The 18,555-nt window shown below is 46.8% G+C and overlaps 1 protein-coding gene across 2 annotated transcripts in view; it reads left to right on the forward strand.

Annotated features, from left to right (window-relative positions):
- LOC119449464 (cytochrome P450 2A1-like) overlaps positions 1–14,043 on the forward strand; it is a 32,871-nt gene extending 18,828 nt beyond the window's left edge. For both annotated transcript variants that reach the window (XM_037712640.2, XM_049665222.1), the window contains exons 7-10: positions 811–923; positions 1,728–1,986; positions 11,134–11,324; positions 13,456–14,043. In XM_037712640.2, coding sequence (XP_037568568.1) covers positions 811–923; positions 1,728–1,986; positions 11,134–11,324; positions 13,456–13,634 — 742 coding nt within the window. In that variant the 3' untranslated portion in view covers positions 13,635–14,043. The remainder of the gene's footprint in view (positions 1–810; positions 924–1,727; positions 1,987–11,133; positions 11,325–13,455) is intronic.
- The last annotated feature ends 4,512 nt before the right edge of the window (positions 14,044–18,555 follow it).

Raw genomic sequence — 18,555 nt, forward strand, 5'->3', positions numbered from 1 at the left:
TATTAGTGCTAAAGAATTGCCGTTTCTCAATGGTCATCTCTGTCGTGTAGTTCTTGCTTGATCACATGCTGCGTCTAAAAAGTTGGTTTGATGATTTGAAAATAAAAAGAAGTTGGAAGCCAGCTGCTGTGTTTGTCGTTTGTGCTGGCATATGTACTGTTTATTCGAGCTGTAAGAAACTCAGTTTTCAAGAAGAAACTACAAACTAGCCCGTGTACGAATTCTTTCGGAGTTGAATTTAGTTTTTCGTAAGTAACAAGAACTGTATGTGTACGTTGCACGTGGTGCCACTTAACGAATGTTTTGTTCACTTCGAAACTATCTGTGTCACCGGAGACACTAGTAATTAAGCACCCACCATATAAAAAATAATTCCACCTGCCTATCATCTGCCGGTCCCATCGTGGGCAGAGCCAATGACTTACGTAATCTGGGGGAGCCGAGCCATAGATCTCAGTTCCTCAGAATTCAAATAAAGTTCTTGTCATGTCGTGTCATGCCTCCCCCCCCCCCCCCCCCCCCCCCCCCCCTTCTTTTAAGTTAGCGCTGGGTTTTGATGGTGGAATCGCTTTTAGTGGGGAATACCGATTTCTTTCTGTGAAATATCATTTATGAGGATAACATCAAGCTAAACTTAAGCTGAGCTTGATTCACGTATATAAGTTAAACTTAACTCATGACGTTAAACCTAACTAGAAGCGCGCAAACTTCCTAAATCCACATGAATAAGTGTATTACGCAAATAAGAGCGGCTCTTCATTCTAGAACTTCTGTACACATCTTATCCTGTATTTGTGTATTGTGTTACAGAACCGAAGTGAAGAACCGGGAAACAATCATGGATCAATATAAGGACAGAGACTTTATAGATGGCTATTTGAGAAAGATCCAAGAAAACAAAGGCATTAATTCTCACTACACCAGTAAGTACTTGAAACCATCCTAGAGGTAGTGGAGATGGCTTTAAACACTTTGTTGTGCTCCTCGGGATAAAGAAAAGAAAAAAAAAAACGAGAAGAAAGAAACACGAAGGCGTAAGTGTACTTGAATGTCTATAACTCGTATTCTGAATTTCTATCTACTATAATTAATCAAACATGCATTTCTGGCAATCAAATGCCTGCATTCGCTGCCGGCTTTCTTAAAAGTACTTTTTTCTTCTTTCTTTTTCAGGGAAAGCAAGCTATGGCCAACATATGGCGCATCGCATGAAAACATTAACCTAAGTTTCCTCACTCGACAAGCTTTTAAATTTGGTTACCTTTAAGTAATTTCAGCGCAAGTTGATTTCAAAACTGAAATGAGTTTCGAGAAATTCTCGTATATGAACGAAATTGCACAGTCTGCAGATGGCTACCCATAAACTTATCATATACTTATTTGCTTTCCTTTAGGGATTGTTACTTTCATTCATGTAAGATATAGATACTTTATAGACAAACGTTGCTGTACCAAAGCTTGTATACAAAGTTTCAGACTGGTTCGCTCTCAAATAATGTGCATACAATGGTCGAAATAAAGTGAAGTGCCTATAAGATCATGGGCCATAAAGAGACTGTAGAACTTCAAATAAAAGCGTCTATAGACTTTGTACAGACTGGTTAAATTATATTTAAGAGAATTCACCTTTGAACGGCAAGTGTCCTTCTTTATATTGCGACATTACACGACAATACAAACTTGTGCTGTGCCATCGAGCAGTGTTCTTCGCAAAATGTTTATCGCAGTGCCAACTCTGGAAGCGAACACGATCAACTTCTACAGCGCTTCGACCAACACCGTGAGGACTGCCATCTTGTGGAACCTGTACATCGCGGCCAGTGACCCAGATTATCACCAGGCGCGCATACAAAGGGAGATAGATGCCGCCGTGGGCAAACTGCGGGCGCCTCAGTGGGATGACCGGCTGCACATGCCATTCACCATGGCGTCAATACTGGAGACGCTGCGTTGGAGGACACTATCACCCATCGGCATAAGCAGGGAGTAAGTGATGAACCTAACCGTAGAAACACACACACACACACACACACACACACACACACACACACACACACACACCACACACACACACACACACACACACACACACACACACACACACACACACACACACACACACACACACACACACACACAACACACACACACGCACACGCACACGCACACACGCACACAGCACACACACACACACCCACACACACACACACACACCACACACACACACACACACACACACACACACACACACACACACACACACACACACACACACACACACACACACACACACACACACACACACACACACACACACACACACACACACACACACACACACACACACACACACACACACACACCACACACACACACACACACACACACACACACAACACACACACACACACACACACACACACACACACACACACACACACACACACAACACAAATGTATATGTAGAATTATTTATATACAGGGGGGCATTTTTTATTTTACGGAATTTTTAAAAATCGCCTGGGGCAGAGAGCATACTTGTCCTTGAGCTGTATTATTCGAAGAGGCGCGACATGCTAGCATGAGCAATCGCAACACATATTCCCCTAATTACCGACAATTCAAAAATTAACTTCCCGATTAAATAATGCTACGGCGCATATTGCAATGTACTCTCAAGGCGTATCCACTTGAAGTGAATTTCCATAATTACACCAGTTTAAGGTTTATTTCCCAAAATGTGGGACGAAATACATGGGCGTTCCAGTTACTTTTGTGCTTCAATGCATAAAAGAGAATTTTGTTAACAGTGCATTTTTACGGCGAGTTTTATTGGGCACATCTCAAAACTGGTGTCATTCTGTAAGTTCGTTCCAAGTGGATAAGCCTTGTAAACTTAGCGGCTACGATGTTTAAGTTGCAATATTTGTCGTAAAGTAACTAATTAAGAAGTTAATTAGTGATTTTTGTTAATTAGTTGAATATACCCGCCGGGGTGGCTCAGTCAGCTAAGGCGTTGCGCTGCTGAGCACGAGGTCGCGGGATCGAATCCCGGCCCCGGCGGCCGCATTTCGATGGAGGCGAAATGCAAAAACGCCCGTGTGCTTGCGTTGTAGTGCACGTTAAAGAACCCCAGGTGGTCAAAATTAATCCGGAGCCCTCCACTACGGCGTGCCTCATAATCAGAACTGGTTTTGGCACGTAAAACCCCATAAAGAAGAATTAGTTGAATATGTGCTTCGATTTCACGTGCAAGTAATTTCCAACTCTCGGAATATTACAGCTCAAGGACTAGAATTATGTTATCTGCAACACGTGATGTTTAAATATTCCGTAAAACGTAAGAAAAGTAGCAGTTTCGCCCGCAAGGCAAACCATCAATTGCGATAGCAAATTTACTAGTAGAGTATACGGAGTAAGAATAGTAATTTTATGGGCTGCATAAACTTGGACACATTCGCTTACTAACTGAATTAACAAGCATGGTGTCAGCGCGCTCAAGCAAACATGAATAGATCACACTCGATGACCGCCGACAAGCACTGTCAAAACGCTGGCGTGTGCAAGCGCGGCGGAGCAGTGACCGAAGGTTCGTGTGGTGTGTCGCTTCAACGGAAACTGAGCGGCGAGAGCACAGCGCATACAAAGGTCAGAACCGTGTGGAGATCGCTTTCAAGATAGGGTGCGCGCGACCGCCCTTAGCCGCGCAAAGTACGCAGTTCCTGGCAGAGTAGAAGCCGCGCACACTCCCTCCCGCGCTGCCTTCCCGCTTTCCTCCGTGCGCGTGGGAGATTAAATCGCCAGTTCCCCTTGCGCCCGGTCGCAAGATACGCATTCACTGCCGCAGCTAAACGTCGCCTCCCCTCCGTCCCTCCCATCTCCCCACGGCCTTTCGCGCGACCGGAGACGTCGTGTTTGCTCTCCGCCGTGCGTTCTCTCTCCGTGAAAGCGCGCGTATCTCGCGCGCTTTTCACTAGCATATGCAGTATACGGCACGCGGCGACGAGTTCATCGCCGTTGGACTTTATACGGAACCTCACGGCGACGGCGATGGCAGGAATGCGCTTGGAGTGTCCATATAGTTGCTATCACAATAAAATGTTCAACCCGTACATAGATACGTATATGTGTTAGCGTAGAGGAGGAGGAAAGAGAAAAGCAGAAGGTAGGGAGGTTAACCAGAATAACGACTGGTTGGCTACCCTACACCGGGGGAATGGGGAAGGGGAACACAAGGTGATCAGGAAAGCCTAGGCGCACGTAGGAAAGAGAAAAATATAATTATGGTTTAATATATTCTGAGAAGAACAATGCCAAACAGGGCCAAATCAGAGCCAAATCACAATAAGTTTTCAGAATAAACTTCTTGCGAAATTCACAAAACAGGCACTCACACATTCAATAGGGTTTATAGCTGGGCTAGTTGGCATCAGTACACTGGTACAAACTGTGCGACAAGACGGTATACAAGGTAAGCAAGGGAAAATACAAAAATATGGGGTGAGAACAGTGTTTTCCGCTCCAACCAAGATTTTAAACGTTTTCGCACTCACAAGGAAAATGAAATAGCGCGCGCATACGTCTCATCGAAGCGAGTGCAGTGCCCAGCATAGAAAGCAGTACGTACCATGCGGAGTGGGAATCGTGCATCAGTTGCTCATAACACGTGGAAAATCATGCATTAGGGTGAGTGATAGATGTAGTAACCTCAGATTAAAAATGTCACAGTTTCGCCCTAAGGGCGAAGCAATGAATGCGATAGCAACACAGCAATGCCATACGAAGTAAGGTGAGCGGCTTTGGTAGCAATATGAATTGTAGTAAACATGAGCTGATTAAGTAAGCAGGTGTGCTGCGCCGTAAGTAGACCGACATGAAGAGAGACTCGATGACCTCGAGAAGGCGCCTGTGAAACGGTGGTGTTCATGAGAAGCGCTTCCCGTGGGCAGAGCGTGCGAAGGGACACACCTGTAGCGCTGCACTGCCGATCCGGGCAGCATTGCATGTGTAGCGTGCGTTGGAAAATGTGGCCCGACTATTACTAACTGAATGAACAAGCGTGGTGTGAGCGCGCACAAACAAACATGAATAGATCACACTGAATGACTGCAGACAACGACTGTCAAAACGCTGGCAGCAAGCAGCGGGCGAAGGTACGTGCGGTCTATCGCTTCAACGGAAGCTGAGCGGCGAATGCACGGCGCATAAAGGTCAGAGCCGCGTGGAGATAAGCGACGGTGCGAGCGAGCGACGAGCGCGGTTGCTGGCAGAGTAGAAGTGCGCCCCCCCCCCAATCCCCTCCCCCCCCCCCCCCCCCCCAGCTCCCTCCGGCGCTGGCTTCCCGCCTCCTTGCTTGCGCGTGGGAGACTGAGTGCGTTCGCTCTGCGTGATAGCCCGCGTCCCCGCACGCTTCCGCTCGGGCATACGGCGCGCGGCGAAGATATTATCTATAGGGAACCTGACGGCGACGGCGACGACGACGCCGACGGCAGAAATCCGGTTGAAGTGTCCATATAATTGCTATCGCAATAAAAGAGCACGAGCGGTCTCTTTCGGCGACGTCGAGATTACACTTGCCAGCGTGTTGCCGGCGCTGTGGGTGTGCGCCGGATTTCATGAACGCAGTAATTCTGTCAAGGCAGCGCACATTCATAGGACGTAACATCTTCGAGGCATTCCATACCAGGATGAGGATGCGCATTAGCCACCCTGCATTTGATCTTTACGCCTTGCACGTGTAATGCGATAATGTTACCCATGCTGTTGGTCACCTACACTTGTATCTTTGTAGCCCGGATAACGCGTGCCTCATAATCAGAACTGGTTTTGGCACGTAAAACCCCAGAAAGAAGAAGAAGAAGCAGCCCGGATAACATGACACTAGTGGTACACTACAGCGTTGTTTTTTTCTTTTTTTTGCTTCGAACAGTTTCATAAAAGAAAGACCAAAAAGATTACTCAAATCACGTCACTACATGTCAGCTATCTGCCCAAACGGACATAATTGGCAAGAACAACCAAATAACGAATTACAATAATTAACTTGTTTCTTACGAACTTTACGGGCGCATGTTTACATTGAAAAGTTGAGGGGAATAGTCAAAGAAGTCTAGCTCCGTGTTTCAACATTTCAAAACGGTCATGTAAGCCAAAATAATTGGCCTCGAGAGAGAGAGCGAGAAAAGACAGAGAGAAAGAGGAAAGGCAGATAGGTTAAACAGATGCGAGTTTCTGGTTTGCTTTCCGGCACTGGGGTGTGGAAATCAAATTATTCGTTGAAGTTATCGGATTACTCACGCAGCAATGCGAAGTGCGGCTCGCGGTGCAACCTTCCTGTGACGTAGCAAGGCGGCGTAAAATGAAGGTATGACTATACGGTGCGGTAAAGTGGTCTGCCAGCCCCTGATCCTGAAGTCTAAATAGATCCAATCGTGAGTTGCGCGCAGCGGCAATCAGAATAAGAACGCGGAAAGAGCGAAGTGCGATGGCAGCTTCATTTTACGCCGCCCTGCTACATCGCAAAAGGGTTGCACCGCGAGCCGCGCTTCGCAGTGGCACGTGCCGTAAACATGTAATTTTCACGATTAAAATGAGGCCATTTTTTTTTCGGTATACATGAGCGCTTTTCAATCTTGAAACACGGAACTAGAATTTTGAGTCTATTGTCTTCAACTTTCTAATATAAACATGCTCCACAACGTTTGTAACTGAAATGTAAATTAATGTAATTAGTATAATTAGTGAATGGATATTCGATTCGCTCCTGGCACCATTCGATTCGTATTGAATTCGGTCTCAAAAATCACTATTCACCCAGCCATAAAAGCATGCGTGATGAAAGCTGAAATCCTGCTTTGAGCTTCAGATTTTGAGGTTACAAATAAAGCATGGTTCAAGAGCCACCTGATTTTCCTAGCACAAGTATGCACTTGGTCCACATTATGCGAGCGACATTTCTAGTTGTCGGCGCTCGTGAAAGGTGAATTGAATTATGCGCTACTATCTTGATCATGTGGTGAATGTGGCATAGACTACATGACCTTTGTACAGATCAAATACTACGTCGCCACTCCTTGATCTACCGGAAAGCTATACATGTGCTGCATTGATTTTTCCGAGAGCCGTCATAAACAGAGGCGTAACGCACATATTCACGTTAGCGAGCCCAGCCGCTTTGATATCTACGTTTTTTTTTTTTTTACAGTTGATCTGTCCAATTCACCTGCGAGGCTCTAAATCTTACCAGAAAATTTATTGCAATAAGTTTTGGTAAGATGCATTCTAACAGGTTTTCTAAAGAATGAAAAAAAAAAAATATGCATTATGTGAGCAAAATGTGAAGCCTGCTTCACTCGGCGCCATTGACCCCAGCGTGTGGCGTCCATGAGTGCAGACCATCGTTGTGTTCTCATTGTCACAGAGCTCGGATGCCATACCGTGAATTTCGGGCGCCTTTTTTGTAGCTTTTTAACAATAATGCGTGCTCTAGAAAGCCATTTCTGCAGCAACTCTGTTATCTTCGAAATAGCTGAAATTTCGCCAATTCTTCTGTTACGTTACTAAAAAAAGTTGCCGGTCATTCAATGCAAATATTTGTGGCCAAACCGACCAAAGAGTGGATAGATATAGCGAAAAAAATTGACAACATTGGTTATGACAACTAAAATGACAACATTGGTGATGTTTTTTTTTTTCGAATTTTCCAGTAAACTCAATTGTAAGTCAAAGCTCATCTGTTCGCCTTCTTATCTTGTGTCCCGTCTTGTCGCGCACCTTGTATCAATACACTTCCTGTGTCAAACGAAACTAGATGGCTGCGTGTCCCCGCTTTTGTGACCCATTAAAATTGATGCGCTATTGGCGCGTTCAATGAGGATTAACAGGCCCCTTGTAATCCCTTAGCTTGTCGCATTAAAACTGATGTGCTACTGTCACGTTTGTATTAATGCCGCTAGATGTAAAACTAGCACAGATATTTACATGTTAGAGCGACTCGCCCGCCAAGCCGCCTTGGTTGCCCGCCTCGGTGGAGTATCAGTGACAGGGATACAAATTTGGCAGTTATTATTCACAACAAACACACCTGACTGGCACTGGGAATATTGATAGAAGAGTCTAGCATTAATTGTTTCAACCTTGTTTTTGGTAGCATCTCACTTTAGCAACGTGCAAGGACTAGCAGAGTGCTGCGCCGGCTCGGACAGCTGTCAAACAGCTCACTACGGCCACATCACTGTCGGTGTATATTGTGACAGTCGTCCTATGGAACCTTACAGTGTTCCATAACACAAATACTTCAATTTTCCCCTTTGAAAAGTTGGTTTTAGGCAAGGTATTGTTGATAATTTTCTAAGTGCATGCCAATTTTTAAACTGTGCTTGTGGAGTGATTTATCTGCATTCTTCTTCTGCCTCTGTAGTACATTGGAACTATTCCGTCAAGCGTCTTGGTTCTCTTGAAGAAGCTGTACGTGGTGCGTGTCCGCATTGTTTCGCGATAATTCGACACCAATGAACATATTGGGCGTCTCCACCCGGCGGTCAATTTCAGGTGTCATTTTTTGCTGTCAGAAACTGAAGATAGTCAATAACATACATAACTTCAAGTATTTGAGCCTTGCGACAGCTCTTGAACGAAATATTTCCGTGACGGAAAGTTCAGGATAAGAGCCACAACAATCAATGCCAAAGGAAGCAAAATTATGCGATAACGCGTTTCAGTACCCGGGCTCGGCAATGACACTAGTCCTTGCTTTCTGGTTCTTTCATACAAGACATATTACTTATCAGTAATTTCTGATGATTGGTCAAAGATGCTGTTGAAGGTCTCTTGCACTTGCCTGTCATGCTAGAGAAAGGGCTGTGCTTCGGTTGCATTAAACTCCCAGGTTCCAGCAGTGTGACGTAATAACTGAGCTCTTCGTCAATCAATCAATCTCATTAGGCAACATGTTTTCGCTAAATAATTGGCGACAGCATCATTCTTTCAAAATCCTCCGCTTGCGCCATATTCGATATATACAGTGGGTAAATTTTGTGTGGCTCGACTCCACTTCTGAGTAAAAACTATCGCCATGCACGAGTACAACTTAATCAATCTTTCAAACGTTATCTTAACCATTCAGTGCTTGCTGTATAGCATTTTCTCAGGTGATCTCCTTAGATAAAAGGCCCAAGTTCGTTTTTCGTGCCCTCTCGTTTCACAATGAGAAACTGCATTAACTAGTTCAGGCAGCTTTGGCTTGGCAATTACACGTTGAGCACCACACCGCCATCAGCTCTTACATAAGGACACAAGCAGCATCTCTGCACTAGAGTAACGCCTCCCAAGGCAGAAAAGTGTGATTTGTCAGTTACTTATTTTTTCAGAAGCAGCTCTTTCCTGTTGTCGTTCGACACCCTAGTGCTAAGAGTTCTTTATTATTTATAAATATGACTCATTTTGAGTCATCCACCGCGGTGGCTCAGGGGCTGTGGCGCTGATCACGAGCAGCAGGTGCGATGTCCTGCCGTGGCCAGCGCATTCCGATGGGTCAGAACGCTTGAATACCCGCGCACTCAGATTAAGGTGCACGCTAAAGAATCCTACGTGGTAAACATTTAAACCGGAGTCTTCGACTGCGGTGCTTCTGATAGCCACAGCCTTGCTTCAGGATTGTTTAACCACGTGGACAAGTGAATTGCGGTTATAGTGCGAGTGACGTATAAAACTGCCCACCTGTGCATATTCCGGTCTGAGCAGCCTCATTTAGAGCACTGCACGGGCCGATTTTTTCAGCCCGGGCTCGGCCCGGGCCCGTTTTTACGTTGGGCGGCCCGCCCGAGCCCGATCAAAACATTTATGGCGAGACCCGGGCCCGGCCCGGGCCCGAAAATAATCTACGTTACCCGCCCGGCCCGGCCCGCCACCCCTTTACCTTAGGCCCGAGCCGGGCCCGAGCCCGACTCGAAACCGGCCCGAACCCGGCCCGAGACCGAAAAATAATGTTTTTCAGAGTTGAGACGCCCGAGAATAACTCGCTGCACGACACATGCACACCACCAGAAAGCCCGAGCCCGGCCCGGGCCCGCGTCAAAAAACCCGAGCCCGGCCCGGGCCCGGATCAAAAAGCACACGCCGTGCCCGAGCCCGGCCCGAGCCCGTGAAAAAACTGTTCTACCCGGCCCGGCCCGGCCCACGGGCCGGGCCGGGCCCGGGCTTTCGGGTAAGCCCGAGCCCGTGCAGTGCTCTAGTCTCATTAGACCCAAATTCATTTTTTTTTCAAATTCCTATGCATATGTTGCGTGATCTTTTGTTTTGATATTTCGGTGGAATTTACTCTTTAAAACAAACTTTGATTTGCTCCTACAGCGACACACCCTCTAGAACAGTAGTTAAGACTTTTTATAGGCCACGGCCTCAAAATTATGTAAACAGGTACGTGTCCTGTGCATTATTGGAATTAGTTACAATTACTTGTAAAGCATATTGCGACTACCGATTGCTATACCCGGTACTATGGAGTATCGTATTCCGACGTTAGCATGCTTTTTATAGCGCTATTTACGAGTTATTGATATTTTTGCTTTAGCTGTCTCTATTTCATTGTCTTAGCGGGATAAATTTTTAGTCATCCATGAAAAACGCTTTTTGAGGGAAGATTGCCTTAAAGGCGTGTAAAAAGAATCTCATAAAAATGAATTTAATTCCGCATCGTGCAGGAATTCCAATAAGGCTCTGTAATGACCATCATCTTTAATACACGTGCTGAAATTAGCATGGCGGTCACTGCGGAGGCCATACAGTCTGAGCAAGGGTTACCGAATATGTCGTGTGCCTGGGCAAGCCCACAGCAAATTTTTGGATTATACCTTGACGTAGTTAGCCCTCTATCTACTGCCTTTGAGCGCAAGCCAAGTCGCTGACCCCTTTTAATAAATGCACTATCTCTTTTCCTACATACAACGAATCAGTTCTGTGATTGTGGGTTCTTGTTGAACATAAACCAATTCGCTTTCATTCGCAAGCCATGTTGACAATTTTTTCAGCTCGCATCTCTTGAAGGAGTGCGCATTGATTCGTTTTCTTACTTTAGATATTGTTACGTGTAGTATCAATATTACATACTGTTTCTTTTAATTTTTTTTGCTACAGGGCTGCAAGAAATACAGTAATTTGTGGTTACGATGTGGCAGCTGGTACTGTGGTGGTAGCAAACTTCTGGGGCCTTCACAATGACCCAGTCAACTGGCCCTGTCCATCCAAGTATGACCCGGCTCGATTTCTCAATACCGACGGCACAGAAGTAAAAGAGAAACCAGCAGCATTTCTACCGTTTAGCACGGGTAAGTTTGGAACACCTTGCTAAAAGAACTCTTGGCCAGTACTAAAAATATTGAAGCGCTTGTATTAGCATAGACTTAGTATCGTCCAAGTATATCCGAATACCGGAAAATGTAAACGAGTACATCAGGGCAGTTGGTGACACCTTGTGACGATGAGTTGCACCATAAAGCTTAGGACAGGTCGTTGTCGCTTATTGGCAAAGAAAACTGCTCCGTACAACTCCGTGCTCGAAAACTAACGTTACACCTCCCGCGAATCTATCCTGGTATTCAACACTTGTATTCAACAATACCAGTGTCGGGGTCATGGCTATCATTTCCATAGTCTAAGTACCTCAAGCGCAAGTTACCTCCCCTTTATGACTACGAAATGTCCTCTCCCCATCGACACTTATAAACGTCTGTGGTACTCGGCAGTGTTTCCCTTTCAATTGTATCTACAGGGGCGTGCATATTTCGCTTAAAATGTTAGAAAATATGTTTTGCGCTTACTGCTACACTGTTCTTGCTTATTAAATTTCGCAGATATATAGCATTTTGGAGTCTACGTCATTCAATGTAACACTTGGCACAGTTAACTGCGTCGTTTGTATGTAAAACAGAATGTAAAAGTCCAGAAAGACCGAAGTCGCCTCAAACCAAAGGATGCCATTGTATTCCTTACCTAAATTAATGTAATTAATGCTTTCAGCATGGTGGAAGCGCGTTCGCGATTTGCTGATTCTTCAAAGGCGAATTGGTAAAACGATGACTGGTAAGATAAGATAAGTCGTCACGCGGCTGAAATATGGCACTGCGTCCATCCACGATTGTATGCATGTTCTCAACCGGCCGCCTAGCAGCAGCGTATTACGGTGCACCATGGAGGAACGAGAAGCTTTCTTTCTCCATTTATTCCATCCATGCGCTGCACTCACGACGGGTCGTGGTTGCGCTTCGGCTATAGTGTACTAGAATACGGTTGAGTGGGACAGGCGGCTGCTGCGGCGCATGCTTCGCAGTGAGGCGCCCGACATGGAAAAATACTGTGGCGGCGCTGCGATAGAAGTGGATTGGGCCGTATCAAGCTCGCGCCGTTGGAAAGTGTTGGCGATACTGCTCGGCAGGGTCATTCGTACTACTTCGCGCGCTGGTATTTGCGGTCAGACCGCTTAAATGGTGTTCATAATTGCAAATGACATGTTCTTTAAGCCTTAAGAATAAATTCCTTTCATTCTCTTCTTTATTTTTTTTTTAATGCCGCTCGGTGATCTTTTTCGGTCTCGGGCCGGGCTCGGGCCAAAGGTAAAGGGGTGGCGGGCCGGGCCGGGTGGGTAACGTAGATTATTTCCGGGCCGGGCCCGCGTAAAAACGGGCCCGGGCGGGGCCCGCGCCCGTTTTTACGTTGGGCTGCCCGCCCGAGCCCGACCAAAAGTTTTATGACGAGACCCGCACTCCTTCACAAGACGACCGTATACATTTCAAGTCAAGTAAATTCAAGTCCATTTATTTTAGCATTTCTTTTGTACAAAATCAATGTGGCCAGCAAAATACGTATGGACAAGTGTTTTTTGCTACCGGCAGCTTAACGTCTAAATAAGTAGACGAACAAATATCTAACAATTTATATTGTTAGATATTTGTTCTTTCATGTTTACTCGCTAACAATGTATAATTTCTTTGTACTCCTTTTTCCTTTTTGCTAATTTCCTGTACCCTCCCCTCACGCAATACTCCTTCGGGAGCCTGTGAGGTAACTGAATAAATAAATAAATAAATAAATAAATAAATAAATAAATAAATAAATAAATAAATAAATAAATAAATAAATAAATAAATAAAATCAATGCTACAAGGGGATTCAACCTCCAAGACCCAGGACAGTTCTGGCAAACGTCTGCCCCAACTTCACAGTCATAGGCCCTATGGGCACTATAGACTGTTTAGCGTCGATATTCATCTAGACGAGTTTGTGAATGATGTAAAAGCTGTGAGCGTAAGTGCGACAACCAGGATATTGTCCAGGCAGATAGATGTAGGAGCTAACCGCTAAATATGGAGCTCGAGTATTACGTGACCAATTACCTACTTCAATCAGTCTTTTCGTTAACGTAACCAGCTGACTTGTTTTTTTTATCACTTGCTCCTACAGGAAAACGAGGGTGCCCTGGCGAGACTCTTGCTTTGATGGAAATCTTTCTCTACATGACCACTGTGCTTCAGAAATTTAGGGTACTTCCCGAAGAAGGCAAAAGTATTTCGCTGGACGAATTTGACGCTCTCTTAACCGTACTCGATGATACTCAAGGACTGCGGTTCATATTACGATGAAAACCATGACGTAACGTTCTGCGTGCCACCAAAGCTATAGCCCTGACAAATCTCGACATTTTGACTAACCAAGATGAGCGTGAACGAGTAGTACGATCGGATGCGTTTTTTAAATGTGTAAATTAATAAGTACTACACATCGTCAGCAGATATGAAGACATGTGTCTGTGTACGTGGTACGCTGCAGCAAGAACCTACGACTTCTGCATTTTGCTTTTGTTGAAACGTGCTTCAAACGATTTCAGGAATAAAAGAAATGTATTCTACATAAGCTCGTAGAGAATTAGCCACTTTTCCGGCAAGCCTCGTGGGACTGTGAACAAGCTCGCATATAGATGTGCCTGCCTGGATAGATGACGTTCTAGAATGTGTTCGGTAATTCAGCCAAATAAGTGGGTTGGTGCCATCCTTAACTGAACATGAACGTGGTTTAGGTAAACAACACGGCAACATGGCCGCGATCGCGGTTGCCACTGTTCAAACTGAATTTGGCATTGCTGGTGCAGAATTCACCTCTTTACTACCTAATCGGTGTCTAAAATGGCTTTCGCTTAGTCTCAGGCCGCTTCATAGACAGAGTTATGGATAACATCGCGGAGTTTTCAAATGCTTCGAGGCCCAACAAGAGAAATGATAATTTATAGGCATCCTTTCGAAACGATGCGGTGACAAATAGTTACCTAAGCCTGCTTGAGCTAATCAAGTAATGCATAGATATTGTTACGTGTAGCTGATGTATAAGCTTATTTACAATATTGTCACGTTCTAAGAGAACAGGCGACATGAAGCGTTAGGTTCGAGTCTTTGACCGCCAGCTGATCAAACGCAAAAACTCAAGCACCGGCGCGTGGATCGGAGGATCTTCGTCTGCTTCTTCGCTGGCGCCCGTCAAAGCAGGTGCCGGCGCATGGCGCGTGGACTAGCGCGCGTCTTCGCCTTTACAATTATGTAGCACATGTTGCAGGGTGTGGCATTATTCTCCCTCCTCGGAAGAGCACCGAGTCGATGCTAAAAGAAGCGCACACACTACAGGGCGAACGTAAGTACACGCGTGGAAGATAAATGCACACACAAACGCTTGCTGACGCGCAGTCATAGAACGCAGGGCAATGTCACTGAGGCCATGATTCTCTAAGACAAAAATAAATAAAACAAAAGTAATGGCATGGTCCACAAACTATGGTGGTTATGGAGTGCGGTATGATTTCAGCCGCACAACGTGCACAATCTCAGGTAGTGTCTTTCGACGTCGTGTTGGTTGGCTGCCGTCAGGAAGAACCTCGTAGTTGACGTCACTAACTCGCCGCAGCACTTTGTAAGGTCCGAAGTACCGGCTGAGAAGTTTCTCGGATAGGCCTTTGCAGCGGACTAGGAGTCCAGACCAGAACCCGATCTCCTGGTTGGTACTCAACTTGTCGATGGCGGAGGTTGTAGTGGCGTGTGTCGATGCACTGCTGTTTATTGATGTTCGTGCAAGCCAGTTGGCGTGTTTCCTCGGCGCGCTGCACGAAGAGCTCGGCGTCTTGGTCAAGATCATCAAGGCTGTCACATGGAAGCATCGCTTCGAGCATGGTCTGGACTTCACGACCGTAAACAAGGTAGAACGGCGTGAAGCGTGTGGTCTCTTGCGTCGCGGTGTTATACGCAAACGTTACGTACGGAAGTACTTCATCCCACGTTTTGTGCTGTACGTCTACGTACATAGAGAGCATGTCAGTCATCGTTTTGTTGAGCCTTTCGGTCAGGCCATTTGACAGCAGGTGATAGGCAGTCGTCTTTCGATGCGTCGTGTAACTTAATAGGAAAACGTCTTCAATGAGCCCTGCCATAAATGCCGTTCATCGGTCGGTAATGAGGCACGATGGGGCGCCATGACGCAGTACAATGTTGTTTACAAAAAAATGCGCAACCTCGGAAGCAGTGCCTCGAGGCAGAGCCTTTGCTTCAGCATAGCGCGTTAAATATTCTGTGGCGATGATTATCCACTTGTTTCTCGAAGATGACCGAGGAAACGGGCCCAAGAGGTCCATGCTGACTTGGTCAAAAGGTCGTCGAGGTGGATCAATGGGTTTCAGTAATCCTGCAGGCTTCACAGCTGGCGACTTCCGGCGCTTGCACTCACGACAGGCTTGGACATACCGTTTAACGCAAGTGGCGAGTTTCGGCCAATAGTACGATTTGCGCACTCTAGCAAGGGTTGTGTAGCTTAGGTGGCCAGACGGAGGTTCGTCGTGGCAGGCGAACAGAATTTCGTCACGAAGCTCTGCTGGCATGACCAAAAGGTAGGTTTTGTTGCTGGCAGCAGAGTTGTTCTTATACAGTACGCCTGTAGTAAACAAAAGGACGACAGTCCGCGAGCTATTTGTTGGGGCAGAGTGGCGTTGCGGCCTTCCAGATGTTCGATAATAGGTCGTAATTCCTCATCTGCGTGCTGCAGTTGGGACAAATGCTTATGTCATGCTTACATGTCATGCTTAATGTCATGCCCTCAGCCCCAAGGAAAGCGCTATCGTCCTCAATGTCTTTATCAGGAGATTCGACAGGCGCGCGCGACAACGTGTCGACGTCTTCGTGTGTGCGCCCGGTCTTGTATGCGATGGTCACATCGTATTCCTGCAGGCGTAGGCTCCACCGTGCCAGTTGTCTAGAAGGATCCCTGAAGTTTGCCAGCCAGCACAACGAGTGGTGATCTGTCACGACCTTGAATGGGCGGCCGAAACTTTGCAAGAGCCCATACGACTTCAAGGCACTCTTTCTCCGTAGTATTGTAGTTGGACTCCGGGCGCGATAGAGGGCGAGTTGCGAAAGCGATAACTCTTTCAACGCCCTCCTGCCGTTGTACGGGTACCGCACCCAGGCCAATGTTGCTGGCCTCTGTACGAATTTCAGTCTCGGCCTGTTCGTCAAAGTGTCCAAGAACGGGCGGTGAAGCCAAGCGATGTCGGAGCTCGGTGAAAGCGGCTTCTTGTTCAGCGCTCCAAATGAACGGCATATCGTTTCTTGTGAGACGTGTAAGCGGTTCCGCTATCTTTGAAAAATTACTGATAAAGCGCCGATAGTACGCACACAGACCCAGGAAGCGTCGGACACTTTTCTTATCGGTAAGAGTTAGAAAAGCGGCCACAGCAGCAGTTTTGTCGGGATCGGGACGGACGCCTTCCGCGCTGACGACATGACCGAGAAACTTCAGCTCTTGGTAGCCAGAGTGGCATTTCTGAGGCTTTAGTGTAAAGTAAGCCGATCGGATTGCCTCGAGTACCTGACATAGTCGGATAAGATGCTCAGAAAAACTGGCTGAAAAAACGACCACATTATCTAGATAGACGAGGCAGCTTTGCCACTTCAGGTCGGCCAGCACAGTGTCCATCATCCGTTGGAATGTTGCTGGAGCAGAGCAAAGACTGAACGGAAGCACCCGGAACTCGTAAAGACCGTCCGGAGTGACAAAGGCAGTTTTTTCACGGTCCCGCTCGTCGACCTCAATCTGCCAATAGCCGCTCTTTAAATCATGAGATGAGAAGTACTTAGCTCGCTGTAGTCGGTCCAGAGAATCATCGATGCGCGGCAAGGGGTACACGTCTTTTTTTTTTTTTTTTGTAACGTTGAGCTTTCGGTAGTCAACCCAAAAGCGAAGCGTGCCATCCTTCTTGACGAGTACGACCGGTGAAGACCAAGGACTGCTTGAAGGCTGGATAACGCCCTCGTCAATCATTTCCTTTACTTGTGCTTTCATTGCCTCGCGTTCTTTCAGCGAGACACGATACGGCTGCTGGTGGATAGGACGCGCATCGTCGTAGGTGATTATTCTGTGTTGCGCGATTGGCGTTTGACTAACTTTTGACGAAGACGCAAAGCACGCCTTGAATTTTGATAATAGTTGCCGCAGTGCCTTCTTTTTTCTCCTGCAGCAGCTCGTTATTCATGTCAATGCCTGCGAGCGAGGCTTCATCGGCGTCGGTTTCTTCAGAAGCGAAGCACTCAATCACGTCCTCCAAGGCTTCAGCGTAGGCGATGGCAGTGCCGCGAAAAAGGTGTCGATGCTCATTGGTAAAATTTGTGAGCAATATTTCAGCCCGGCCATCTCGAAGGTCAATGATGCCTCGTGCCGCGCAAATTCCGAGGTTCAGCAAAAGGGACATGTTGCCTTCTGCTAGGACTTGACCGTTGCGCGCCCCTTCAGATATCACCTGAACCATAACGCTGGAACGAGGCGGTATAGTTAAGCTGTCGTCGGAAACGCGAAGTCTGGCTCTATGGCGGCAGGCATCATCTTGTGTCCGTAGCGTTCCTCGCAGAGAAAGTGATGTAACGCTTCCTGAGGTCGATGATGGCACCATATTCCCGGAGAAAATTTATTCCAAGAATTAAATCACGGGAACATTCACGCAGGACAATGCAGCTAGCGAGAAACGTGGCAATTTCGGATTCGTATCCTAGCGCTGCTCACAGCCAAGCGGTGCGATAACGTGTCCGACAGCTGTACGAACTTGTGTCCCAGTCCAAGGCATAATAACTTTCTTGAGAAGGCTCGCCAATTTTCCGCTAATAATTGAGTAATTGGCGCCGGTGTCGACTAGCGCACTGACATTTCTCCCGTCGACGAGCACAGGTATGTTCATCGCGAACTTGTCTGCAGGCTGAGGTACAGGCGTCGTTAAATCTCCGTCAGGTCGCGGTCGCGTCGCTTGGAGGTCCAAATCTCTGGGTACAGGCGTCGTCGAATCTCCGTCGGGTCGAGGTCGCGTCGCTGGGAGGTCTTCAGCACGTCGCGCATCAGCGGCCTCGCCTCGGAAGGTCGCTGACGTACAGTTTTCCAGGCGAGAGCTCGGAGACCGTCCCTGCGTCATCCTCGACGTACCTTCGCGACTTGGATCGGATCGCCGCGGTGATGGCGATCGCGACTGGTGTCTTGGTGACTGAG

Source organism: Dermacentor silvarum, chromosome 4 (genome assembly GCF_013339745.2).
Source record: "Dermacentor silvarum isolate Dsil-2018 chromosome 4, BIME_Dsil_1.4, whole genome shotgun sequence".
Taxonomy (NCBI): Eukaryota; Metazoa; Arthropoda; class Arachnida; order Ixodida; family Ixodidae; genus Dermacentor; species Dermacentor silvarum.